General features: G+C 41.3%; 1 protein-coding gene and 1 pseudogene across 3 annotated transcripts; one reads left to right on the forward strand and one right to left on the reverse strand.

The window, feature by feature from the left end:
- Window positions 1-692: 692 nt before the first annotated feature.
- Window positions 693-1,368, forward strand: LOC102915101 (ataxin-7-like protein 3 pseudogene; annotated as a pseudogene).
- Window positions 1,369-6,291: 4,923 nt separating this feature from the next.
- Window positions 6,292-26,382, reverse strand: Znf157 (zinc finger protein 157). 3 transcript variants are annotated; one of them, XM_006991417.4, is made up of 5 exons: window positions 26,032-26,382; window positions 19,277-19,468; window positions 11,768-11,894; window positions 11,375-11,470; window positions 6,292-10,301 (listed from the first exon to the last, which is right to left on the reverse strand). In XM_006991417.4, exons 2-5 carry the CDS (start codon window positions 19,346-19,348, stop codon window positions 9,079-9,081), a joined length of 1,518 nt encoding a protein of 505 aa, XP_006991479.1. In that variant the 5' UTR covers window positions 19,349-19,468; window positions 26,032-26,382; the 3' UTR covers window positions 6,292-9,078. The 3 variants fall into 3 exon arrangements, with proteins under 3 accessions (XP_006991479.1, XP_042124745.1, XP_042124746.1); XM_042268811.2 differs by having other exon boundaries at window positions 25,905-26,382; XM_042268812.2 differs by lacking the exons at window positions 19,277-19,468; window positions 26,032-26,382 and having other exon boundaries at window positions 11,375-11,525; window positions 11,768-14,487.
- Window positions 26,383-27,471: the final 1,089 nt, after the last annotated feature.

The following is a 27,471-nucleotide window of genomic DNA, read 5'->3' on the forward strand; positions in this document are numbered from 1 at the left end:
TTAAATTGCTCAGGATAGTCACACGGGCAAACAGCATTAAAGCATTTAGTGATATAACTCTGCAGATACTATCATGACTGGTAGCACAAACAATGTAATTATGATTGCCTGGGACCATCCCATCCTGAAGATCCATGAAATTTTAATGATCCTTGGTGTAGGATCCATGTGGCAAGGTCAGTTATAATCAGGAAGAGAGTGACAGATTATAACCAGGGACAAGGAGCGCCTCAAAACATAGGAGAGGACTTGGAATACACTAGCTCAAAATTATAAAACCTGAGGACAAACTTCATGCAGCAACAACCTTCAGTTGTTAGCTAGTATACCTGTAGAATGGAGTAGCAAACACAAGAGCCTTAATGAACATATAGATATAAGGGTCGGGGTGAGGTGAGAAGGGGCATCGATGGAACGAGAAAGAAAGAAAAGGAGCCATGGCTGCCCAGTTAGGAGGCAAGGCAGGAAGTGAGGGGTGGTAGCCTGACCCCCACCCCTTGGGCCCGGGGAGAGGCGAGGATGGACTTACAGACATGGGGCTCCGGAGCAGCAACCACAGCCACCACCGCAGCCAGAGGACTCATCGCTGAGCCCCAGTGCGGCTCCGAGTGAGCCCTATTGCAGCGGGCTGTGCTCTGTTGCAGCTGGCTGTGATGTGAGCAGTCAGAGACAGTCTCCAGAAGAGTTTACAAATGAAAACTAAGGAAATGTCTTTGTCTGGCCTAGATAACAACAAACTAGAGGCTCAGGAGATAATATGCAGACCTGGTTGAGGATTATTGTTTAGGATTCTGCTTTGAGGCACACCAGGTTGTCAAATGTGACTACTTCTTTCTGGATGATATGGATCCTGAGAGCATGAAGGATTTTGAGATCATGGACCAGCCTCGTTTACACATTTTGGACAGGTTTTCAAGCAGTAAAAGAGCAAGGAGTGTGTTTGCCCCAATTGCAGCTGCAGTATTGCTGCTTCCTGCTTTGCCCCCACCCCACGCACACCTAGAGAAGTGCCTGGGAACGAACCGGTCATGACAGCAACCAAAACGCCAACCGTCAGATTGCCAATAGCAACAATATAAACACATCTGAGAGTGACCAAGAAGACAATGAGAACATCAATGACAATGGCTAGTCCTATAACTCAGAGAAGAAAGCCAAGGAGAGAAGATCAGACAAGAACCCTAATTCCCTTCAAAGATCAAGTCTTTAAAACACAAAACTGCATTCTGCATCAAACACCCTTCCCCTTCTTTTTCTCCTTCAGGGGAACTTAGCAACTTGGATCCTTTTAAGTACAGCAACTCAACTTGGATCACCTACAAGACCTTGGGGCCAGAAGAGCTGTGGAGCCTACTCACAATGCAGTAAGTCTTTGGCTGAGTGTCTTAGGGTTTCTATTGCTGTGAAATGACACTATGACCACAGCAACTCTTATAATGGAAAGTATTTAATTTGAGTGGCTTGCTTACAGTTCAGGGGTTCAGTCCATTATCATCATGATGAGGAGCATGGCAGCATGTAGGCAGATGTGGTGCTGGAGTAGTACCTTAGAGGCTTATATCTTGCAGGCAACAGGAAGTTGACTGAGACACTATCCTGAGCATAGGAACCCTCAAAGCTCGACCCCAGTGACACACTTTCTCCAACAAGGCCACACCCACTCCAACAAAGCCACACCTCCTACTAGTGCCACTCCCTATGAGATTATGGGGGACAATTACATTGAAACTACCACACTGAGAGAGCCCTCTCTCCCAACCCTCACCCAGGCAGCATAGCTTGGCATATGGACAGCTGCTGGGGGTTTGGGCTTGGGAAGCTTGGTAGGCCAGGCAGGCAAAGGATCCAGTTATGTGCCCCTGGGGGGTGTCAGGGTCCTCTGCAATGAAGCATGACCCCTCAGCATTCAGAACACAGACCTGGACATATTATGCCTTGGACATAAGTTTGATGGGGAGGTGTTTTTCCTGTTTATTGAGTGAGTTACTGGATGTCCAGTGAGGCTGGGGACCTGACCTGGGCACTGTGTCAGGACACTGCCTGCTCCCCACCCCAGGAACTGGACTGAGTCCTGCCGAGGGGCATTGTGGCTACCCAGGTGTTCAGAAGCTAAAGCCAGAGGGGGCCTCCCCTGGCTGCTTTCAGCACTGTGAATGGTCCAGTGCTTGGAGCTGAGGGGCAGGGCTGGTGTGTCCTGTCTGTGTGCAGAGTCCTATCAGATGTCCTCAGTCCCCAGGGTCAGCAGGCAGAGTGCTATCTGCTGAGGTGGGCGTCCAGAACTGCCTCACAGGGGTAGCCCTTCCCCTCAGTCCCCATGGGCCTCCTTGGCTGCAGGAGCTGTTCTTTTGTTGTTGGGGGCCAGGAAAGGGCCTCTATCCTCTACAGCTTCAAGGAATGGGAAGGGGAGGGTAGGAAGAGGGAGCCCAGGTGAGAGGGATGGTGCTGCTTTATTTGAAATGTTTCTTACCTCATTCCCTGCCCCAGGAAGGGGCCCAGCCTCACCTTCCTGGGGTGGCCCCCTGTTCTCCCCCCATCCTGCCCCCAGCCCTGCCCTGCTGGGGCAGCCTGAGTTCCCAGCTGCTGCTTGCCACCCCTTCACCTTGACCAGCTTTGGTTCCTCTCAGCGCTCCCGCCTCTAAAGCCTGCCCTGTTCCCTCCCTTGCCGCTTTTTAAGTTATTGATTCTGTACTTATGGTTTTGGGCTCTGAGGAAAACCATAATCTTGTGCCTCTCTCCCTTTGCTAGGAGTAGGGTGGGATGAGAAGGTAGTCTCTGCCCTCAGTTGTCAGCAGAGGTTGGAGGAGTGTGGTTGCCCCTCTGGGGGACTGTCATGCCAGGGCACCCACCTACCTGGCTTACATCCTGAAGAGGTGTACTGTCCCACCTCCCAAGCAAGTGGTATGCCTTGTTACTGTGCTGGAGGACCTGGGCATGGGCTGGAGTACAGCTGACAGGAACGGGGTTGACCCTGAGCCAAGTTTTCCGGCACTTGCTATACATGTCCCCTCTCTTCCCAGGAGAAGCCACTCCTACATTGGGTAGCTAGTACCCAGGACTGGTTGGATTGGTTTGGGTTAGAGACCCCAGAGGGTTAAGGAAACAACAGAACTAGGGTTGTAGTATACTGTCTGGTACCCTAGTCTCCCCTGGGTTTTTTCTGATTGTGGCTGATACTTATTATTTTTTAAAAAGTCAAACCAATTGTGGCAGGAGTTAGAATAAATCCTAGAACCTAAAAAAAAGAACATATATCTTTAAAATGGACCAAATCAGGGGTAGAGAGATGTCTCAGTGCTTAAGAGTACTAGTTGCTCTTCCAGAGGACCCAAGTTCAATCCCTTGCACTCACATAGTAGCTCACAACTGTCTGTAACTCCAGTCCAAAGGGATGTGATGCCTTCTTCTGGCCTCTGTAAGTAGCATGCACTCATGTGATACACAGGCACACATGCAAGCAAAACACTGATACACATAAAATCTAAAACAAATTTTAAGCTGGGTGGTAGTGGCGCACACCTTTAATCCCAGCACTCGGGAGGCAGAGGCAGGCAGATCTCTGTGTGTTTTAGGCCAGCCTGGGCTACAGAGTGAGTCCCAGGAAAGGCACAAAGCTATACAGAGAAACCCTGTCTTGAAAAAAAACAAATTTTAATTAATCAGATTACTTCCTTTGAAGAAAATCCAAATTTAAACCATGAGGTAGCTACTAAGGCTCACAACTAACTGCTCATAAAGAGTCCTGTCCCTATAGGACTCAATAGCAGCAAGCTGGAATGTAAGAAGCCTCACAAGGTTTGGGGATACTGAAAGGCCAGATCTAGATTGGGATATAATATGAGAAGATAATATGAAAATATTTGGAATAAAAAGAAAAGTGAACTAGATACTTCTTGACATTTGGAAGTGGTATGTGACAGACAGATACCAAGGATAGCAAAAGATAAAACTGGAACAATCAGGACTCCTGTATCTAAACAGAAAGCACCAAAATTCATAGGACTATCTCTATTTGAGAAGTGAAAACAACACATAGCTCATTGAACTATCATACTAAGACCTATATATAAAATTATAAGGAAGTCACAGGACATCCTCTGAGGAAAAGAGCAGGAACAGGCAGAAAAAATTAAAGATTATGCCCATACCTAGCAAAACCTGCATTACTCAACACCTAATGCTGTGTCAAGATCAGAAATCATGATTAGCCAGGCAGTAGTGGTACAAGCCTGTAATCCAAGCCTGTAATCCCAGCATTCGGGAGGCAGAGATAGGCGGATCTCCGTGAGTTCCAGGCCAACCTGGTCTACAAAGCAAATTCTAGGACAGCCAGAGCTGTTACACAGAGAAAACCTATCTTGAAAAAACATAACAAAAAAGGAAAGAAATCATGATTATGACATCAAGTTATTATGGATGCGGACCATTGAGCCCACCTGACATAATTTTGTTCCACTAGGATTTTGGACAACTAAATTTCCATATGCAGCAAAAATATGCCATCTTAAATGTATATTTGGCTAACTTATGAGACTTTAAAACAAGTGTTAAGAGACTTATTACAACCACACACACAAAATCCATCAATCAATCAATCTTTCTTTCAACATATCTATAGTCATTCTGTAACCTACACACTATCTATCTAATCTACCCATTCATCCATCATCCATCCATCCATCCATCCATCCATTTATTGTATGCTTTAAGAGTTAACATTAGGGGCTGAAAAGAAGGCTCAGAGGTTGGGAGCACTGGCTGCTCTTCCAGAGGTCCTGAGTTTGGTTCCCAGCAACCACATGGTGGCTGACAGCCATCAGTAATGAGATCTGGTGCCCTCTTCTGGCCTGCAGGCAGAACACTGTATACATAGTAAAAAAAAATAAAAAAATTAAAAAAAAAAGAGTTAACATTAGCTGGGTGGTGGTGGTGGTGCAAGCCTTTTAATCCCAGCACTCTGGAGGCAGAGGCAGGCAGATCTCTGTGAGTTTGAGCCCAGCCTGGGCTACAGAGCGAGTTCCAGGACAGGCTCCAAAGCTACACAGAGAAACCCTGTCTTGAAAAACCGAAAAAAAAAAAAAGAGTTAACATTAGTAACTAAAATCAGAGTAAAGAAGTTATGTTTGGCTGGGTGGTTGTGGCACATACCTTTAATCCTAGCACTTGGAGGAACTCACAGAGATCTCTGAGAGTTCAAGGCCAGTCTGGTCTACAAAATGAGTTCCAGGACATCCAACGCTACACAGAGAAACCCTGCCTCAAAAGAAAATAAATAAGTAAATAAATAAATAAATGAATAAATGAATAAATAAACAAAATTCAGACTCTCAGCAAATATATATATATATATATATATATATATATATATATATATATATATATATAACTTGTGAGTTTATTACTCAAATTCTGGCAGGGGAGAAAGACAAATATGTCTATGTTTCTGGTATAGCACTCATGACAGTATGAGAGTAAAGTCTGCATAATAATTTTTCAAGAGGAAAATGATCCTGGGTTAAATGTAGAAAATAATGAAGAGAATTAAGATGGTGATTATGTATGTAAAACCAAAGGAATATTGTTCACATAAAAATGGTTTTATGGGTCAGTGAGGTGGATCAGCAGGTAAAAGCATTTGCTGTACAAGCCTGGAAGCCTGAGTCTAATTCCCAGAATCCACATACAAGTGGAAGAAGAAAACAGACTCTGCAAAGTTGTCCTGATCTCCATGTGAGTTTTATAGCACATGTACCCACTCACCCATAAACACACACACACACACACACACACACACACACACACACACACACACACACACAATTTTAAAAATGGTTTGTGCACACAGATACCATATTACATCATTCTATTTTGAAAAAATCTATGCACGTTTATACATAGACATGTAAATGAACAAACTTGTTAAAAATTTAGAGGACTGATAATAAGTAATGATGGCTGTGGAAAGTGGAAACTTTCTCATACTGCCCTTTACATTGTAATGTATACAGCTTAAGGCAGGAAAAGTCCAATAATTAATAAAGCTGAAAACCTTCTGCATCAATTAGAGCCCAAGAAGGAAACATATCAGTTGTTTTAACACAGAAAACCTACTTCAAATAATTTACTGGCTATGAAATTGTTAGCCACACAAACATATGAGAACATTTAGGATATCAGGGAAGTAGCAACTGCAGAAAGCCACTGGGCAAGGGCAGTAATGTCATGGGGATGGGTGGTACAGTGTTCCCTTTTGTAGGTTCGTGATCTCATAAATAAAAGAATTTTAAAAGACACAGAAAGAGCTCAAGGACAATTTATTGGAGTCTGAGAAAAAAAACACAGCAAACAAGCTGGAGATCTCAGCAGCTGACAGGAGACTTAAAGAGGGAAAGGAGAAAGCTATACTTTCAACAGAGCACAAGGGGAACACACTACAGAGAACAAAGAGAGCGACCAGGGTCACGTTCAACATTACCCTAGGTTGAAACCCCAGTAAGAGAATATGTTAGAGATTTGTGCCCTTCCCTTCTGCTTTGAAAACAAGGATCCTAAAACAATGGACCCCCAAGAACCCCATGCTGAGAGAGGGGAAAAACTAAAAGGCACTGGTGTGCAAACACCAGAGAAGGAATCTGCCTTTGGGGAAGAGATTTCTTATAGTTTTGACAGCTTATCTCGGTTAACACGTGCATAGCTTCTGGCTTTTCTTTCATTTCTTCTACAAAACTACAGTGATACTACAGGAAGGGTGGAAGGAAACTAGGAGTCTGTCTTGCTATGGGATTTGCTCAAACATTTAATAAATCCATTTCCTTTACCAGTCTCTAATGTCTTTTTAAATACATGGGAACCAATTTAAGGGCCAAACTGCCCAGCAACACTTTGTTCTTTGTAGTTTTTATTGAAGGGGCACAAAACTGTCATCTTTTCAAAGTGACATGGGCCTTGGGCATGAAGGCAGAGCTCTACCCTTTGGGGCCAACCATGGAGAAAATGCTTAACCTTAATATCACTTGAGTTAACCTTACAGTCAGCTAAGAGTTGGTTTGGGTGACCTAGAATTCATGATATTTCTAAAATAATAATAATAACTACATGTATTTTGCCAGTTTACCTTCTAGTTTTGTTAGTTTGGGCCAAAGAAGCAATAACTAATATCTATTGCTGTCTGATTACATTTTGATTTCATTAGCTTTGGAACAGTTTAGAGCCCCTGCCTGTCACTGGTTCATCTTTAACATTGCAATTCATTACAAGCAGCTTATGGACTGTTATCCCTCATTGAAAGGCCAGTGCTAGTTGATTTTTTTTATAAACATGGAAAGCCAGTGCTTGAAAATTAATGACAAATACCTTAGAGATTTTTCTATTATAGTCTCTGAGTTTAAGTACAGCTTGATCTATATCATGAGTTCCAGACCAGCCAGAGCTACATAGTGAGACCCTGTCTCAAACGAACAAATGTTTTAAATTCCTTATCTATCAGGCAATTATTGACCACTGACCAGGCCATTTTTATCAGAGGCAGCTAACATGTTCTTATGTCTGAAATGGTTCCTGGAAGTAGATGCTGCAGAGGATACTTTCTTTCTCTTTCTGCCTAGCATCCGTTATCAGTAACAAAGGATGAAACCAGAATTATTTAAAAGAAGAAGGAACATGCTTGTGATACCAAGACTTGGAAGGGAGATAGCTACAGGATAATCCTGAGTTCTAAGCCAGCCTGTGCTATAAAATGAGACCCTATCTTTAATTAAAAAATAATAATAATTAGAAGGGTATAGGAGGGGTCCTACATTGCTAGGGCTCACAGGTTTAAGGTGGTGACATCATTCAGCTGATGCTTATCTCAAGAAGATACAATACCACAAGGCTGTTTCTTTCAGAGTTGAGCATCTGATGAAACTGCCAACAGGAACTCCTTTGTCCCTGTGTAGTGATTCTGGGAAAACATTTGGATGAACAAGGAGCTCATGGAAAGGGGAAAAGATCAAGTCCCTTTGTCTTTAGCCCAAAGTATATATCTAGTATCTTTTTTTTCCTTTTTCCTTTTTTTTCCAAGACAGGGTTTCTTCATGTAGCCCTGGCTGTCCTAGGTTTTGTAGACCAGCATGGCCTCAAACTCAGAGATCTACCTGCCTTTGCCTCCTGAGTGCTGGGGTTAAAGGCATGTGCCACCACAGGCTGGCTGTATCCAGAATCTTATTAGCCAAGTTCCAAAAGGTAGCAGCTGACAAGGCAGAATATGTTTCAGAGTAACAAAGCACACTCTAGAAGGGTGGACTCACAGTAAGAACAGAATAGCTTAATAACTGGCACAAGACTTAAAGTTACCAACAGGGACAGATCTTAGGAAGGTAATTGAAAACAAGCCAGCTTGCTAAGCATTTAACTACAATGTGACACAATTTCTGTAAAAAAATTAACATGACAAAATAGTATTATACATTGCAGGCTCCATACTATATCAAAAAAATCTCACAGTAGATTCAAATTTTAAATGTTTGAGGAAGTATAAATAAATATTACCACCTTAAAACAGACAATAGCTTAAACATAAAACTTTAGTGCAAGAAAAGAGTTAACAAAATTGAAAAACCAGCTGAGTAATCTGAGAGAAGATATTTTAACACATGAATGAGGACTTTATATGCTTACATGTTAAACAATAACACCACCAACAACATTTAAACCAGAGAGTAAGATAAAGTTCTCATTAGGAAACAGTGAACAAAAGATATAAGCAATCAGTACAGATTTAAAAAAAAATATTCAAATGGCTAATCATCACACAATATGTTCAACTTCATCACTAAATTGAGAAATACAAATGAAAAAAGACAGACAGACTGTTTTGCCCACCTGTTGTCAAAGCACTCAGAAGACTGGCAAAAGTTCAAGGCCAGCCTGGGCTACAAAGTGTCTCCAAAAAAAAAGCAAGCAATACTAAGCTATTCTCTAAAGGGATCAGACACATTTTTATACCAGTCTAAGTACCAAACAGTGGCAAATGTGCTTTGCATGTTCTGCTTGATTAGATGCCCCTAGGGGCTTGGCCCAGTGTTGGGAGTGAGGGACTCTTCAAGAAGCTTTCTCCAATGCACAAAGCAGGGATCGGCCCAAGTGAGTTCTCTGGTGTTCTGTGAGGTGGGCTTTCCGACAGAAGCCCTTTCCACATTCCTGACATTCAAAAGGCCTCTCTCCTGTGTGAATTCTCTGATGCTCAATGAGGCGCACTTTCACATAAAAAGCATTTCCACATTCACTACATTCATAAGGCTTCTCACCAGTGTGAGTCCTCTTGTGTTGACGAAGGGATTTCTTCATGCTAAAGATCTTCCCACAGTCACTACATTCATAGGGTTTCTCTCCTGAATGAATACGCTGATGCTCAATGAGTCGAGCTTTCACATAGAAAGCATTTCCACATTTATTACATTCATAGGGCTTCTCTCCAGTATGGATTCTCTGATGGATTCCCAGAGATGAGTGTACCCTGAAGGCTTTCCCACATTCATTACAATGATAGGGTTTTTCACCTGTGTGAGTTCTTTGATGATTATTTAGAGTCATTTTCATTCGGAAGAATTTCCCACATTCTCCACACTCATAGGGTTTCTCACCTGTGTGAATTCTTTGATGTTGGTTTAAGGATTTCTTTGCTCGGAAGTTTTTCCCACAGTCCCCACATTCATAGGGTTTCTCCCCTGTGTGAGTTCTCAGGTGCTGGGTGAGAGATATCTTGACACGAAATGTCTTACCACATTCATTGCATTTATAAGGCCTCTCACCAGTGTGGGTTCTCTGGTGGATTGTGAGGGTTGCCTTCTCAGAAAAGGTTTTCCCACATTCAGTACATTCATAGGGCCTCTCTCCTGTGTGTGTTCTGCAATGTAGAATGAGTTGTGACTTCCTGCCAAAAGATTTTCTACATTCATGACATTCAAAGGGCTTTTCTCCCGTGTGAGTTTTCTGATGAGCAATGAGGTATGACCTTGCACTGAAAGTCTTTGTACATTCACCACACTCATAGGGCCTCTCCCCTGTATGTGTTCTCAGATGTTCAACAAGGTTAGATTTCCTGCAGTATACTTTTCCACATTCATGACATTCAAAGTTTTTATCTCTGGTATGAGTCCTTTTATGTTGAACAAAACCTGTTTCTTCATGGAAGTCTTCCTCACATCTGTTATAATCAACATTTTGATTCAAAGTTCGAATACTCTGATACTGAAAAATGTTATTCTCCAGTACAAGGGCATTACCCCCAATTGAACTGTTGCCAGACAGCAGAGACAGAGGTCCTTTAAAAACAAGATGTGTGTCATTCATTCATGTAAAATCCCCAAATGGCTTCCCCTGTCATAATATAAAACACTTAACATAGTCTTATAATGCTATAATTTGGAGCTAGACACAGTAATTCAAACCAGTAATCTCAGTAATTGGGAGACTGAAGCAGGAGGATCACAAGTTTCAGGACAACTTGGGCTGTACGGTGAGACCTGTCTCAGAAAAACAACAAAAGAGAAAAAAGAAAAGGAAAGAAAAAAGAAATCCACCTACAATTTGCCCCCTTGCTAATTCACAGACCTCTTCACTAGTCCCAGGATACATTTCTCAAGTAAGGGTCAACATTCACAATTCTCTTCCTAGAACACACCAAAAATACATAGCTCTGTCTCTCACTTCACTGACATTTGTACACTAATGTTGACCTCACCAAAAACCTTTCCCTGGATATAGTCCCTAAAAGTGCACATTAATGGCTGTCTATCTTAATTTGGACTGCTTTTCTTTTCATCATCCAAAACACCAAAACACTACATATTTATTTGTTTCTGGATGCCTTCCCTGACTAGATTGCAAGCTCCAAGAGAACAGAGATATTATTTATTCACTGCTGGATCCCAGTACCTAGAATGTGACCAGCACACATTTGACAGCCCTTTAAGTTTTGGTAGATAATTAATTGAATATATGAACAGATGCCTGACATCAGAAGACATCAACAGCAAATTAAGAAATGGAAGGACAGGGCTGGAGAGGTGGCTCAGCCGTTAAAGGCTAGGCTCACAACCAAGAATATAAGAAATGGAAGAATAAATTTCTAACATGAGGCAGAGATCAGTAAGTACAACAGATAACATTATAAATATCAAAATACACTAGTACTAAGATGTGAGCATAATATTGGGGTAGATAATTTTGTTTAGTAATTTAATTTACTGAAGCATGTAAACTTTCTGTCTTTATTTCAAAGAGCCCAAGGCTCTAAAACGATTCCTGAAAAATATTACATAAGGATGCCCTTTGACCTAAATTCCTGGGGTCTGGATTCCCATGTGTTCAGTGTTTCTGGTTCTTGCTCACTCACCTGAGTAATTACGGCCTGAAGATTCCTCTTCTAATATCCACAGTTCTTCTCCTCTCTCCAACTTAAAGATCATGTCCGGTTTGGCCACGCAGAGGCCTGTTAATGGGAAATGGCACAGGACATGGGCCAAGAAGTTTGAGCTTTAGGGCATCTGATGGAGGAGGAAGGTACATCTTTCATGAGCTGCACAAGGAAGGGGCCCATTTAAACCTTACATTTGGGGATATGAGAACACATTCTTCCTGGAGTCCTAAACTGATCATTCAGCTGTAACTCTTTTTTTTTCAGCTGTAACTCTTCAATCTAAAACTAATATATCACTAAACTGCAGTGGTGGCATATAGGACAGGAACCATATGCTCCCAGGGGTTACCCAGACACACTCATCCTCACCCACAGATGCCAAGTGACTGTAGGTCTCCAGCATCACATCCTTGTGCATGTTCCTCTGGGTAGAGTCCAGTCTGTGCCACTCTTGTTGGGTGAAATCCACAGCCACATCCTCAAATGACACAGATCCCTGTAATGACAGTCTACAGTGATCAGAGCAGGGGCACGTTAGGGAGAACACATAGGTACTAATCTTCTCAATGGAGCCCCATTGGGAGCTGAATGGAAAGAGCCATGATGGATACCTTGGTCCATGTCTTACTTGATACTGTACTATAGAGAGGAACTCTGAAAAGCTCTGGCACCTGTTAACTTACTAATTATTAGACTGACAGTAGCACCTTGTACTGAGGAGGAGGAGATGGGAAGATCAGTGCCATCCTTAGCTACACAGCAGGTTTCAGGTAAGCCTGGGCTACAGGAAACCTTCTCTGAAATGAAACAAAACAAAACACACACACACAAACACACACACATACACACACACACATGTATTAGGGCTATGTCTTGAACTTGGAACCTTACATGTCATAGGAATATTATTTTATTTGTACAAACTTACTTGGTACTATGTGATAATTTGACATGCACACACACACTGTATGTGTGTATGTATGTATATATGTATGTATAAAAAAGAAGGTTGGCAAGATTGCTCAGTGGGTAAGATCCTTTGCCACCAAACCAAAATAAAATGAATTCATTCCCTGAACCCACACAGAAGAAGGAGAGAACCAACTCTCACAGGTTGTCTTCTTGACTTCTACATATTCACCATGGCAACACACATAAACACACACTAAAAATTAGGTATATAAAGTAAGCTTCCAAGTATAGTGGCACACTCCTATAATCCTAGAACTCAAGAGGCAGAGGCAGAAGGATTGTGAGTTTGAGGCCAGAGTGGGATATACATAGTAAGTTCCAGGCCAGCTTGGGCGGTATAGTAAGACTCAGATTCAAAAAAAGAAAAAGAGGCTGGGCAGTGGTGGCACACACCTTTAATCCCAGTACTCAGGAGGCAGAGCCAGGCAGATCTCTGTGAGTTCGAGGCCAGCCTGGTCTACAGAGCGAGATCCAGGACAGGCTCCAAAACTACACAGAGAAACCCTGTCTTGGAAAAAAAAGAGAGAGATAGAGAAACTGAAAAGGACTGAGGATGTAGCTCAATGCTAAGATGCTTGCCTAGAATGTAGAAGGTCCTAGGTTTGCTCTCCAGCTGTGTAAGATAAATCACATATGTGTATATATAATATATGAAGAAAGAATATGAGCTTGAGGCCAGCCTGAGCTACATAATTCTAGGCTGACCTGTACTATACAGAGACTCAAAGAAAATGTTGAATGTGGTCTCCCACACCTATAATTCCACCACTTGTAAGGTAGAAGCAAAAGGATCAAGAGTTCAAGGCCAGTCTCAACTACATAGAGACCCTATCTCAAAACAATAATAATATCCTGGGGACTATGGAGTTAGATCACAAGACAGGAAGGTTTGAACACAGAATGTGAATTCAGCAAACTACATATACTACAGTATGACAAGAAAAGTATGCTATGGGTCTAGGATGTGGCTTGTTTAAATGCACAAAGCCATGGGTTCTATCCCCAGTGCTCCATAAAACCAGGTGTGGTGATGCATATCTGTAATCCTAACATATCTGTAATCCTCGGGAGGCAGAGGCAAGAAAATTAGAAGTTCAAAGTTGTCCTCAGCTAAATATTAAGTTTGAGAGCTGCAAAAAAAATTTTAAAGAAAGATTACCATCTAATTGTGTTTGGGTACTGGCTATGTTATCTTCCATTGTATATACTCTTCTCTCTACCTTTCCCAGCCTCTATTAATCACTATTGTACATTCCAATTACCATTTATAACATCCACATGTAAGAGACTATGTAGAATTCCTACATCTGGCTTATTTACTTAACATAATGTTCTTCAGTTCCACCCACTTTACTGCAAATGACAGGTATATTCCTTTTTTTTCTTTTTTTCTTTTTCTTTTGGTTTTTTTGAGACAGGTTTTCTCTGTGTATCTTTTCACCTTCCCTGGAACTCACTCTGTAGCCCAGGCTGGCCTCAAACTCACAGAGATCCACCTACCTCTGCCTCCCGAGAGCTAGGATTATAGGTGTGCACCACCACTGCCCAGCCAGTATATACCTTTTATGTCTCCTCGGTACTCTAGCTCAAGTAGTCTACTGTTCCCTTGCAGTGTACAACAGAAACAACTAAGATATTCTTTAACCAAGGAATGGCTAAAATGTGTTCTATCCACACCATGGAATATTACTTAGAATAAGAATGAACGCCCAGCGGTGGTAGTGCATGCCTTTAATCCCAGCACTTGGGAGGCAGAGCCAGGCAGATCTTTGTGAATTCGAGGCCAGCCTGGTCTACAGAATGAGATCCAGGAAAAGCGCAAAGCTACACAGAGAAACCCTGTCTCAAAAAACCAAAAAAAAAAAAAATGAACAATCTACTGTGTCACATGTGTCACATACAGCAATCTGTATGAAGTTATAGAAAATTATTCAGAGCAAAAAGAATAAATCCCCAAAATGCACATAGTGCATGGTCTGATTATATAACATTCTTGAAATAATGCATCTGTACTGCATTAGAGAACACATTAATGGTTGTCAGTGATTAAGAGACAGAAAGGAAGTAGTCTTGGCTTTTTTAAAAATAAATAGATAAATACTTTATTATATATATATATATATATATATATATATATATATATATATATATATATATATCCTCTTTTTTCTTTTAGTTTCTCTGTGTACCCGCTGTGGATGTCCTGGAACTCACTTTGTAGACCAGGATGGCCTCAAACTCATGTCATGGAGATCCACCTGCCTCTGCCTCCCGAGAGCTAGGATTATAGGTGTGCACCACCACCGCCCAGTGGTCTTGGCTTTTAAAGATAAAATAAGAGACACAGGTGCAGTTCAGTAATAGAGTATTTGCATAGACTTCACATAGATTCCTTCCCCCAGCATGGGAAAAAAAAGGAGAGATCCTTGTGGCCATGGAAATGTTCTGTATGTGAGAATCCAAGAAACGATCTACAAAGGTTTCACAGGATTACTACTAGGGGAAACTGAGTAAACCACACACTGCAACTGAATCTATAATTACTTCGAAAGAGACACATACCCAGATATGGTGGCACACACTAGTGATTCCAGCACGTTGGAGACTGAGGCAAGAGGAATGCCATGAGTTCAAGGCCAGCCAAGGCTACATAGCAAGATCCTGTCTCAAAAACCCCAAACAGAGTATTCTCCATTGTATCCCCTCTCACCCTTGGGAGTTCTTTTTCACTTTTCTTTAATAAATCTATGCTGAGCTCTGTAGCAAGCTTTTTTGTTGGACTATCTTTGGACCACCAGCCCACAAATAATGACCCAGAAACTTATTTATTAATTATGAGCTTAAATAAAGCTCTTTAGCTTAGGCTTGTCTCAACTAACTCTTACAATTTAAATTAACCCGTTTATATTAATCTTCATTCTATCACATGGTGTTCTCTCTCTTTCATCTTGCACTTCCTGTTTCCTCTCTGTGTCTGCCAGCAATACCACCTTTCTTCTTTCCAGAGTTCTCTCTCTGCCTGGAAGTCCCTCTTATAACTCCTGCCTAGCTATTAGCTGTTCAGTTTTTTATTACACCAATAACAACAACACATTTTCACACAGTGTACAAATATCCCACAACATTGCCCCTTTTGTCTAAATAAAATGGAAAGATTTTAACTCTAACATGGAAAAACTATATACAGTAAGAACAATTATCAGGTAAGAATTACATTCACAATGTCCAGTCCATTTGCATTTGGCAAATTCAGAGAAAATACTTCATTATCTATCCTATCTTGGTGAGTCCAAAGTTTTGTACATAATTCACGTTCTATCATATCTTATATTACCAGCCTTAAAATATCCTTTTAGACATTATAATATTTTCTTAAACAACTTTAGCTTTTATGTCTCTAAATCTTTTTTTTTTTTTTTGATTGTTTGTTTTTGTTTTTCGAGACAGGGTTTCTCTGTGTAGCTTTGCGCCTTTCCTGGAACTCACTCTGTAGATCAGGCTGGCCTCGAACTCATAGAGATCTGCCTGGCTCTGCCTCCCATGTGCTGGGATTAAAGGTGTGCGCCACCACTGCCTGGCATATCTCTCAATCTTATACACTTTACATCTCTTGTGAGTTTTTTTTTCTGATTTTGGTTAACAAGGAAAGCTGTAACTAATAACTATCTCATCTTCAACACCATAAGAGACCTGAGAAGTTTATAATATTACCTGAGTAAACAGGAAGTGCAAACAAATGACTTCCAAAAATTGTAAGAAATGACAGAAACAGTTGGCTGCCTAGACAGTCACTGAAGTTTCCTCTGCAACACTGGGGCATCCATCTTCGACCTAAAGACATCGAATATCTGATAGACTTTTCTATGAAGCAGGAATTTTGAAGAACTGTCCTACCTTGTCTTGGCAAAGTTTAGCAGTTGCCTTCTTTTGTGTCTTGCTTGTTGAATTTGGACAGCATACTGTCAGCAGTCAAGGCAAGGGCAGATTCTTGCCCAGTGGCTAACTTTGTCACAAAGAAAGCAAACTCCATATGGAAGTTCTTCAATGTCCATCATCCATTTTTTGAAGTAAATTGGTGCTGCCAGGAGTAGTGTCTCATTGTCATGAAAAGCCTTATGTAATTAAAACATCTTAAATGCTATATTCTGTAGGTTTGAAGACCATCTATCTATGTAAAATATATCTGTTTGACCTTGAAAGCATGCCTAACATAACTATAAGTTTGATTGTTATGGATGACTAACTACTAACCTGTGTTTCTTTATTATCCTAAATAGCTTCCAAAGACTAGAACTTTACATCACATTTTTAAATGAGCTGTATAGGTACAATACCTTAAACAAGAGTATAAACATATATAGAGTGTGTTATAACACCCTTAAATTTGCATAAATACACAAAAATCCATACCAATATAAAATATTTCAGATTAATTAATTTTTTAGTTTAAAAGTAGATTCAATAATCTAACCTTTAATTCTATAATTTCTATATCCCCATTTTTTTCTGAAAGAGATCATTGAATCTAACCTCCCCGTTGGGTAGAGGTGGTGCATGCCTTTAATCCCAGCATTTGGGAGGCAGAGGCAGGCGGATCTCTGTGAGTTCGAGGCCAGCCTGATCTACAGAGTAAGTTCCAGGACAGGCTCCAAAGCTACACAGAGAAACCCTGTCTCAAAAAGAAAAAAAAAGGAATCTAACCTTCCTTGCTTAGTTTACTCTCTTACCATGACCAGTAACAATTTGCAACCAACCCTCCTAAATAATGACAAACATCCATAACCCACAGAATGACCAAAACCACCTATCCCACCTCTTGGGAATGTGAACATCATGTTCTTTAAATTATTTCCTGTTGCCTGGGGGCATTGGCATCTTTAGGGAAACCTGAGAAATTTGAGATAATGGTCAAGTCCTGGGAAAACTAGATGTAACATTTGTTGTCCAGTCTCTGTACAATGAAAAGTACAGGGCTTATCTGAAGTCCTAGCTAGAGTAGTCTGTGAGGCTGAACCCTCCCAGCTAGCAGCTTTGAAGTTGTTCTAGATGCAGAATTTTGAGGAAACTTCAACAGAAGCATTCTAAGGGGCTGGATCACCTGGGCTATTTGTCTTTATTGGTGTCTGGTCATTTCTTTTTCTGAAAATACACAAACTTTTAAAGGTAACATATATATCTGTATGAACACAAGTATAGAATGAGCAGTGTGTAGAAGTCAGCTAAAGATGATTTTTTGTTCTATGTTTGAGCATAAGTCCATTTCAACTACATAACCAAACTGTAATATAGCTCTCTATCCATGCCATTTGAAAGGGTGGCATGTAATAAGTCATGAGGACTCTGTAGCTAACAAGATTTATCATCTCATCCAGTCTCAGAGCTATTCCCATGCAGAGATCAGCATACATGTCACCTGTCCTATAGTCTTTTCTGCCTTCCTTCCTTATGTCTGCAGCTAAGATCCTCAGAAGGTCTTTCCTAATCAAATCGGATCTTTTTTAACTTTGAAGAAATCCATAGCTTTTTGTTTCCTATGAAAACAAAAGCAAAACCTCTTCCCCAACACAACATATTTTCTGACTTCCATTTTAAAGTTAAAACATCCCCCAAAATATACAGGCTGGTTTAATTTAGCAGCTCTTTTCACAATCCAATGTCTCTCAGTAGCTGTCATTTTTGCTTATTAGCATTTAAAATATTTAAAGTTAACAAAGCACTATATATGATCCACATGCCCTATGTTATGGTATTTCCCATCCTTATGTGGCTTTTTTTAAACATATATTATTTTACTCTCTCTTTAAAGACTTTATTTTTTTATTTTTAAGCTATTTATTTTTTATGACTGTTTACACCCATTTTCTTTTCTTTCTTCAGCACCTAAGCACATTTTTAAGTATACTGTACCTTTTTAGAGGATTTCTGTGTCTGGACCTAGCTTTAGTACTTACACATTTTCTGACCACATAAGACAAATCTTAAACTCTTAGGTGGTAGCTAGGGCTTCCACTGTGCACCTCTGGTGGCTGGCTTCACTCCCCTCAGTTCCCTGGGAGCCTAGTCTCATGCAAGTGGGAGTCACATTTACCACCAAAGTTCTGGGAAGTTGCTAAGCCCACTTTCCTGAGTCCCCATGAGTGGCAACCAACTGTTGTGAGTGCTCACAGAGAGGCCCAGGTGGCGACTGCAGTGGTGCCTGCTGGCATGACTTCTCTGTGTGGTTATGCCCCATGTTGGAGTGATAAATGTAGTGGTACTTTTTTGTTGGGACTGCCATCCCGCAAATAATGACATGGAGACTTTTTATTAATTATGAAAGCTCAGCCTTGGCTTAGTCCTGTTCCTAACTAGTTCTTATAACCTAACCCATATTTTTTAATCTACGTTCTTCCTCGTGGCTCATTACCTCATCTCCATACTTCCCACCCTGCTTCCTCTGTGTCTGTCTGGCAACTCTACCTTTCTTCTTCCCAGAGTTCTCTCTCTGCCTGGAAGTCCCACGTACACCTTCTGCCTAGCTATGGCCATTCACCTTTTTATTACACCAATCACAGCAATACATCTTTACATAGTGTACTAATATCCTACAACAGAGTTCTACTTGAAAACAAAACAAGCCAGGTGATGGTGGCACACGCCTTTAAGACCAGCACTTGGAAGGCAGAAGCAGGTGGATCTTTGTGAGTTCGAGGCCAGCCTGGTCTATAGGGCAAGTTTCAGGACAGCCAGGACTGTTACACAGAGAAACCCTGTCTTGAAAAACAAAACAAAACAAAAAAACAGCTAAAAAAACAACAAGCCCAAGAATGCAGCAGGGTTGTAGAGCATTTCTAGAACCTGCCTACACCCCCAGCATTGAAAAAGAAGAAAAAGAATAAAATAAAAAAAATGGGGGGGACATCTTACCTCAGCTGATCTACTGGGTTCTTCTGAAATCAAGGCAGGAAATCTCTGGGGTGATTTCTCATTCGCTGACATGTTCACCCAGGACCTCAGCCCCTACTTCCAAAGCTGAAGAGCTGAAGAGTGTAGAAGATTCTGCAAGCCTCTAGTAAGTTGTAAAGTTCAATGAGTCCACAGAGACAGAAGAAAGAAACCCTAAAACAACACCATCCATGTGTCTTAGTTACTGTTCTATTGCTGTAAGGACACATCATGACCCAAGCAACTCATAGAGTAAAGCATTTAACTGAGGCTTGCTTATAGTTTCAGAGGGCTAGTCCATGAACATCTTGGTGGGGAGCATGGCAGCAGGCTGGTACAGTACTTGAGCAGTAGCTGAAAGCTCCCACTGATCTGAAAGTTGCCTACAGAACCAGAAGTTGGACCTGGTATGGAAACCTCAAATCCCACCCCCAGTGACACAACCTCCTCCAACAAGACCACACCTATTCCAGCAAGGCCACACCTCAATTGGGGACCAAACATTCAAATATATGTGCCTCTGGGGGCCATTCTCACCCAAACCACCACACCATGTCATTTCACACACTGACCTCACAGAGCTAAACACCACCAACTGAGATTTACTGTGGGTGGATTACAATATTCACACTCAACAGAATGAGCTGAGCCCATTATTCTCTGGTGCATCCATTAGGAGCTGCACTCCCCTGCCCTGATCCAGCCAGGCTGTCAGCTGCAGCTAGAAGCAACTCAGGTGTCTTTTCAGAGACTTTACTCATGTGAACCCAGTATTTTTTTCCTGAGATAGGGGGTCCCAAAAAGAAGAGACCATCATTCCAATTGAAGGGCCTAGATAAGGCAAACTACTCTTGACTAAGAGGGTATTTTTTTTATTCTTCATAAGAAAGAATAAGTCTCCATGTATTTATTTGGGAGCTGGATGGCAGACCCCAAAGATCAAAGAGTAAACAAAAAAAAAAACTTACAATGGTATACCGTCCAAACTGGACATGCAGGACACAAAGAAAAGTGACTGCCAAACTCTGCCAAGACAAGACAGGACAGTCCTTCAAAATTCCTGCTTCATAGAGAAGTCTGTCATATATTCTGCAGGACACAAAGGAAAAAGACTGCCAAAGTTGCTAAGACAAGGCAGGGACAGTCCTTCAAAATTCCTTCTTCATAGAAAAGTCTACAAGATATTCTAGGCATGTAGGCTGAAGATGGGTGCCTCAGTGTTGCAGAGGAAACTTAGAGTGTCCAGGCAGCCAGATGTCTCTGTCATTTCTATGGTTTTGGAAGTTGCTTGATCTGTGTTTTCTGTTTACTCAGGTAATATTATATCCTTTTTAGAGTTTTTGATGGAGTTGAAGACTAGATAGTTATAGCTACAGTTTTCCTTAGTTACGATAGAAGATAAATTAGGTACAAAACTTAGGACTCACCAAGATAGGACAGATAACAGAGTATTTTCTCTAAATTTGCCAAATGCAAATGAACTAGATATTGTAAATATAATTCTTACTTGATAATTGTTCTCATTGTATATAGTTAATGTTAAAGTTAAACTCTATGTTAAAGTTAAAACTCTTCCCTTTTACTTAGACCAAAAGGAGGAAATGTGGAATATTACTTTAACTATGTAAAGATGTGTTACATTTGTTTATGTTGTGGAATATTACTTTCATTATGTAAAGGTGTGTTACTTTTGTTTATGCTGCATTTGTTTAATTATGTAAAGATGCGTTGTGTTTTATCTGCCTGCCTAAGGCACCTGATTGGTCTAATAAAAAGGTGATTGGTCAATAGCTAGGCAGTAGAGGGATAAGTGGGGCTGGCAGCAGAGAAAATAAGTAGTAGGAGGAAGAGAAGTGAAAGGAGAGAGAATGAGGGAGAAAGAGAGAGAGATGCCGGGGTTAGCCAGCCAAGCAGCTGCCAGACAGACAGACACATAGTAGGGCATACAGAATGAAAGAAAGGTAAAAAGCCCTGAGACAAAATACAGGTGAAGAGAAACAGGTTAAATTAAGTTATAAGATCTAGCAAGAAGCCAGGGGGTGGTGGCGCACGTCTTAAGTCCCAGCACTTGAGAGGCAGAGGCAGACGGATCTCTGTGAGTTCGAGGCCAGCCTGGTCTACAGAGTGAGTTCCAGGAAAGGCACAAAGCTACACGAGAAACCCTGTCTCAAAAAAACATAAATAAAAATAAAGCATCTTATACAATTCAGCAACCATAACTACTAATAAAAGTTCAAACTAAGGCGGGCATGGTAGTGCCTGCCTTTAATCCCAGCACTAGGGTGGGAGAGGCAGGCAGATAGATCTCTGTGAATTTAAGGTCAACTTGATCTACATAGTGAGTTCCAGAGCAGCCAGAGCTACATAGTGAGACACTGTCTTAAAAAAAAACCAAACAAACAAAAGGCTGGAGAGATGGCTCATTAGTTAAGAGCACTGGCTGCTCTTCCGGAGGTCCTAAGTTCAATTCCTTGCAATCACATGGTGGCTCACAACCATCTATAATGAGACCTGGTGCCCTCTTCTGGTGTGCAAGCAAAACACTGTATACATAATAAGTAAATAAATCTTTAAAATTTTCAACTAAAATCAGGTAAGAGCTAAGTAACTCATATGAAGCAAAAATTACTTATGAAACATTGCCCAAAAAGCAGAATGATGAGCTACTGTTAGTAAAATTAGTAAATAGGGTTGAAGGTATAGGTCAGTCAGCATGAGGCCCTGGATTCAATTCCTAACAATACACCCACACCCACACCCACACCCACCCCCCACCCCCCCCCACACACACACACACACTTTAAAAAAAAGAATAAACTTCTAAAGTGGATGGACTTACACAATTAAAGAAGTTTTTATTTTGTGTATTTAATGAGCTGCAATGTAGTTCAATATAGTACAGCATTATCATTTACACATACGGCCCTGGGTTTTATCCCCAGCACTGCAATTCATTAACCAGTTAGTTGACGAATTAATGACCAGGCCAGGAATGGTGGCACATATCTTTTGTTTTTGTTTTTGTTTTGTTTTTGTTTTTGTTTTTTGAGACAGGGCTGGTGACACATGTCACCACCTGGCTGGTGACACGTGTCTTTAATCCCAGCTCTCAGGAGGCAGAGACAGGCAGATTTCCATGTGTTTGAGAGCAAATGATCCACATAGCAAATTCTAGGTGAATCAGATCTGTATAATGAGACCATGTCTCAAAAAAACAACAAATAAAAAATGCTGTGGAATAATTCTTTTGTACACTCTGAATGTGTATTGCTCTCACTAGTTTAATAAAGGGCTAACTTTATCTAGCTAGGCAGATAGAGATTAGGCAGGAAAGCCAAACTGGAAGAACACTAGGAAGAAGAAATGTGGGTCGCCAACTCAGATGCAGAGAAAGCAGGAGATAAATATGCTGTCCTAAAAAAAAGGTACTGCCATGTGGTAGAAAATGTGGGTTAATTTAAGTTGAAAGACCCAGTTAGTAACAAGCCTAACCTATTGGTCAAGTATTTATAATTAATAATAAGTCTCTGTGTGGTTATTTGGGGAGCCAACTGGCAGGACAGAACTGACTGGCGGGACAGAGAAAACCCACCTACAAAAAAAAAAAAGAGATGTCCACTAGAACTCAACATTGTTTTGTAAATTCTATGATATGATCAGAGTAAATATTGAGAATTATAATTGTAGCTTTCTTTGACAATATGATCTTTTATTTATTTTTAGTTTATGTGTATGAGTATTTATTTACATGTATGCATGTACATATGTGTACAGTGCCCACAGAGGCTAGAATAGGGCATCAGAACCCCTGTGAGCTGCATGTAGATGCTGGGAACCAAACCCAGGTCCTCTGCATGAGCATCAAGTGCTTTTAATGGCTGAACCTCTCTAGCTCCATGATTTTTTTCTTCTTCCTTTTGGACAGGGTCTTTAATACATAGCCCTGGCTGGCCTAGAACTCACTAATGTAAACCAAGCAGGCCTGGAACTTGTGGTGATCCTCCTGCATTTGCCTTTTTAGTGCTGAGATTATCTAGCAGGCTCTGCTGAAAGGCTACTAGGACTCCTAATTTATACTGATAAAGAACTGATACAAGATAATATTAGAAGAGCATGTTTTTTTGTTGTTATTTTGTTTTTTTGTTTTTCCAAACAGGGTTTCTCCATGTAGCCCTGGATGTCCTAGAACTCTCTCTGTAGATCAGGCTAGCTTCAAACTCACAGAAATCCTCCTGTCTCTGCCTCCTAAGTGCTGGGATTAAAGGTATACACCACCATCGCCTGGCTAGAAGAGCATTTTTTTTCTTAATAATAGTTATGGGAAAATGTAAATGATTTTTAAAATCCATTCATAAAATAGCAATACATATAATAAATAATACTTAAATATTATGATATTATTATAAATAATAAAATAGCAATAAATTTGCAGGGCTGGAGAAATGGCTCAGCAGTTAAGAGCACTTGCTCTTAAAATGGCTGTTAAGAGTACTCAGTGCTCATCTAGATAACCCAGAAATCAGTTCCTGTAAATCCAGCTAGTCTCTGAGAGCACCTGCAGACATATGGCATACACTTACACAGACAAATATACAAAATTAAAAATAAAATAAATCTTTTTTTAGACCTTAAAAAAGAATAAACTTGCTACAGGACCTGGACCTATGCAATTACAGAAGTCTATTCTTTAAAAACAAAAATGAGCTGGGGCCAGGAGAGTTGGCTCAGCAGTTAAGAGCACTGGCTGCTCTTCCACAGGGAGCACACACAGGTGGCTCCCAACTGCCTGTAACTCCAGTCCCAGGGGATCTGACACCCTCTTCTGGACTCTTGAGGCACTAAAGGTGCACATGATCCACAGGCAAAACATTCATACATATAAAAGGCTAGAAAGAACAACCATAGTAGTGCACGTGTGCACATCTGTATCCCAGCACTACAAAACAGGCCGGGGTACACAGAAAGGCCCTTTCTATTATTAAATTAAATTAAAAACAAACAAGGCCCCTTTCTGCTCTCTCCCCCTCCCCCTCTCCTCCTCATGTGTTTCTTCCCAGGCCTGGCCACACTCTCTTCTGTCCCATTTCCCCCCATCTCCCCTTCCCCCCTCCCCGCATCCTCCTAAAAAGCTCTGACACTGGGAAAAAACAAGGCTGGCAGTGGTAGCTCATGCCTTCAATCCCAGCACTTGGCAGGCAGAGGCAGGCAGATCTCTGTGAGCTCCAGGTCAGACTGATCTACAGATTGAGTTCCAGGACAGCCAAGGCTACCCAGAGAAATTCTGTCTTGGAAAAAAAAAAGGTGGGAGAGATGGTTTAGCAGTTAAGAGCACTAGCTGCTCTTCCAGAGGACCGGAGTTCAATTTCCAGCACCCACATGGTAGCTCACAACTGTAATTTCCAGTTTCAGGGGATCTAATACATTCATACTTACATACATGCAGGCAAAACATGAATGAACATGAAATAAAAATAAATTATTTAAAAAAAAACAAATTTAAAAAGACCAAAATTGACAAATGCAAAATAGTCACATAGACACAGCATTAGTCGATCTGTAAAAAATGTCAAACCTTAGCAAGGCACATGTCTGGAGTCCTACCTACATAGAAGGCTGAAATACAGGAGTATTACTTGAACCAATAGGCTAGCAAAACTCCATGCCAATAATAATAATAGTAAACCCTCCCAAAAGTACATCAAAAAAAATCAACCAGGGTAGGTGAGGTGTGACAAAAGACTGACGACCTGAGTCAATCTTGAAACCCATGTAAACGTGGAAGGAGAGAACCAATTCAACAAAGTTGTCCTCTGACCTCCACATTGCCTTATGACCTCCTCATCTGCCCTTTGGCAGGAGCTTCCCCTCTATAGAAGTAATAAAATTTTTAAAAAGAATCAGTCAATACGATTGACCATAAAGCTCAATGATAAGATGATGTATACAAAATACTGCTAGATTGATTTTGTTTTATCTCACTGTGTAGCCTTAGGTTGGCCTCAAACTTGCAGCAATCCTCCTGTCTCAGCCTCCCATTGCTGGTATTGTAGGCTAGAAAAGATTCAAGCAGAAGTATGTGTTGTTACTGTTTTTAAAATAAAGGCTGAACATTAATAATTGACACTCAATTTATAAGTTAGCAAAAGATTAAAATAGTACAGCTAAGAGTCAAAATTTAGGGAAACAGAAAATAGAGGCTTGCCAGACATGGTAGCACTGAGAATCAGTCTCAAAAAGGAAGGAAGAGAGGGAGAGAGGGAGGGAGGGAGGGAGGGAGGGAGGGAGGGAGGGAGGGAGGGAGGGAGGGAGGGAGGGAGGGAGGGAAAACAAAAGCACATCAAAAGAGGATCAACAAAGTAGCATGCTTCTGTAGAGACTGATGAAGAAAAATCCAAACACAGTATCGAGACAAGATGTTTGAAGCTAACCTGAACACCCCAGAGGTCCTTGTTCCTAATCCACACAGATTCCCATTCGCTTTCATTCCCCACCAATGTCATCAAAAATTGGCAGTTTCTCACCTCCCAACACACACACATACAAATGCAACAAAGACATCATTTGAAAATCAGCTGAGTGACCTGCACGCCATAAACCCTCTAGCACTCACTTTAGCGCTGCGCGCCAAGAGACTTAAACCGCATTTCCGTTTCCTGTCCTTGCCCGGTTATTGCACCTTCTAGAGCCTTTGATTTTTGCACACAATCATAAGGGCTGAATGATTGCAGTCTACTCACACTGAACAAGGAGCATTTAGGGATCTGCAGAGACTTAGGCTGTGGGTGACGTTATCAGGAGACAAGCATGGCCGCGCCACGACAGTTCTCTGTGAGGGCCGCCATCTTGACACCTATTCCGTACAGCTGGAGGTTCACAGAAGGCGGGGCGGGGGACGGGGCGTTCACGTCCCTCTCGAAGGCAAGCAGCCGGAAGAAGCTCGTCTTAGGAACTGCACTCTGTAGGTCTGTGCATGTGAAGAATTTAGCTAAGCAAAAGGAATCCCCTTATCCGTGAGCACCGAGTTGTATCCTAATCTAATATCGAGACAAATTGAGCAAGAGCCGGTAGGAGTCAAGATGGTACAATCCCCTCCTTGAAAGGTACCACTGGGATGAGGGTGTAAAGTCAGGCAAGGAAGGCAGTATTGGTCCGAGTGGACGATACCATTGGAGAAGACGGGAGGAAGGAGTCAAGATGATAAAGTACCCTGTAATTGGGCCAGAACCGCTAGGAAAGAGACTTGAATCTCCCTCAATCTCCACAACCACCATAAAAGGTAATAGCCAAAAGTGATAAACTGCCTCTGGTATAAATAACTTGTGTTTTCCAGCACACTGCTGATAGGAAAAAAAAAAGTTATAAACATACTTTGATGAAAATGAACAGCAAACCATGCTCTTTCTTTCCTTCCTACGTTCTTTCTTAAATTTCTTCTTTTGGTTTTTAAGACAATTACCTGATCCTGCCTTGATCTTGTGATCCTCACATCTTTCTTTGATGCTGGGATTATAGATATTGGCCATCATGCTAGTCTTTCCCCCCCCCTACCCCACCCACCCCAGGGTTTCTCTGTGTAGCTTTGGAGCCTGTCCTGGAACTCGCTCTGTAGACCAGGCTGGCCCCAGACTCACAGAGATCTGCCTGTCTCTGCCTCCCAAGTGCTGGTATTAAAGGCCTGCGCCATCACTGCCCGACCATGCTAGTCTTTTAATTAGATATTCACAGGCCTCTTTTGGCAGATGTCAGGGTTTCAAGTTCAAACCATATCTCGGGGTTCTTATGCTCTCTTATCAGAAGAATCCGACAAAGGCACAGTTCACAGGAACAAGGCCTTTTATTCTTATGATCCAGTTCAAGGGAGAAAGCATATCAAGAAGAATGTCCCATGGCTGTCTCAAATGAAAGAAAAAGAAACAAAGATTTTACAGTTTTTCCCAAGTAGAAAGGACCTAGTTCTTGGAACCATCACATGTAGATGTAGAGTTCATCTGAGCCTGCACGCCCTCTCCTATCAGGTGTGACATGTCTCATTGTTATGTTGAATCCCCACAATAGGTGTGATTATTATTATTATTATTATTATTATTATGTGAATTTATTACAGTACTGGTAATTATTCTACACATGAGGGTGTCACTCAGGAGAATGTCCCTAAATTGTTTTTGTGGCCATTTTCT

This window comes from Peromyscus maniculatus, chromosome X (genome assembly GCF_049852395.1).
Source record: "Peromyscus maniculatus bairdii isolate BWxNUB_F1_BW_parent chromosome X, HU_Pman_BW_mat_3.1, whole genome shotgun sequence".
Taxonomy (NCBI): Eukaryota; Metazoa; Chordata; class Mammalia; order Rodentia; family Cricetidae; genus Peromyscus; species Peromyscus maniculatus.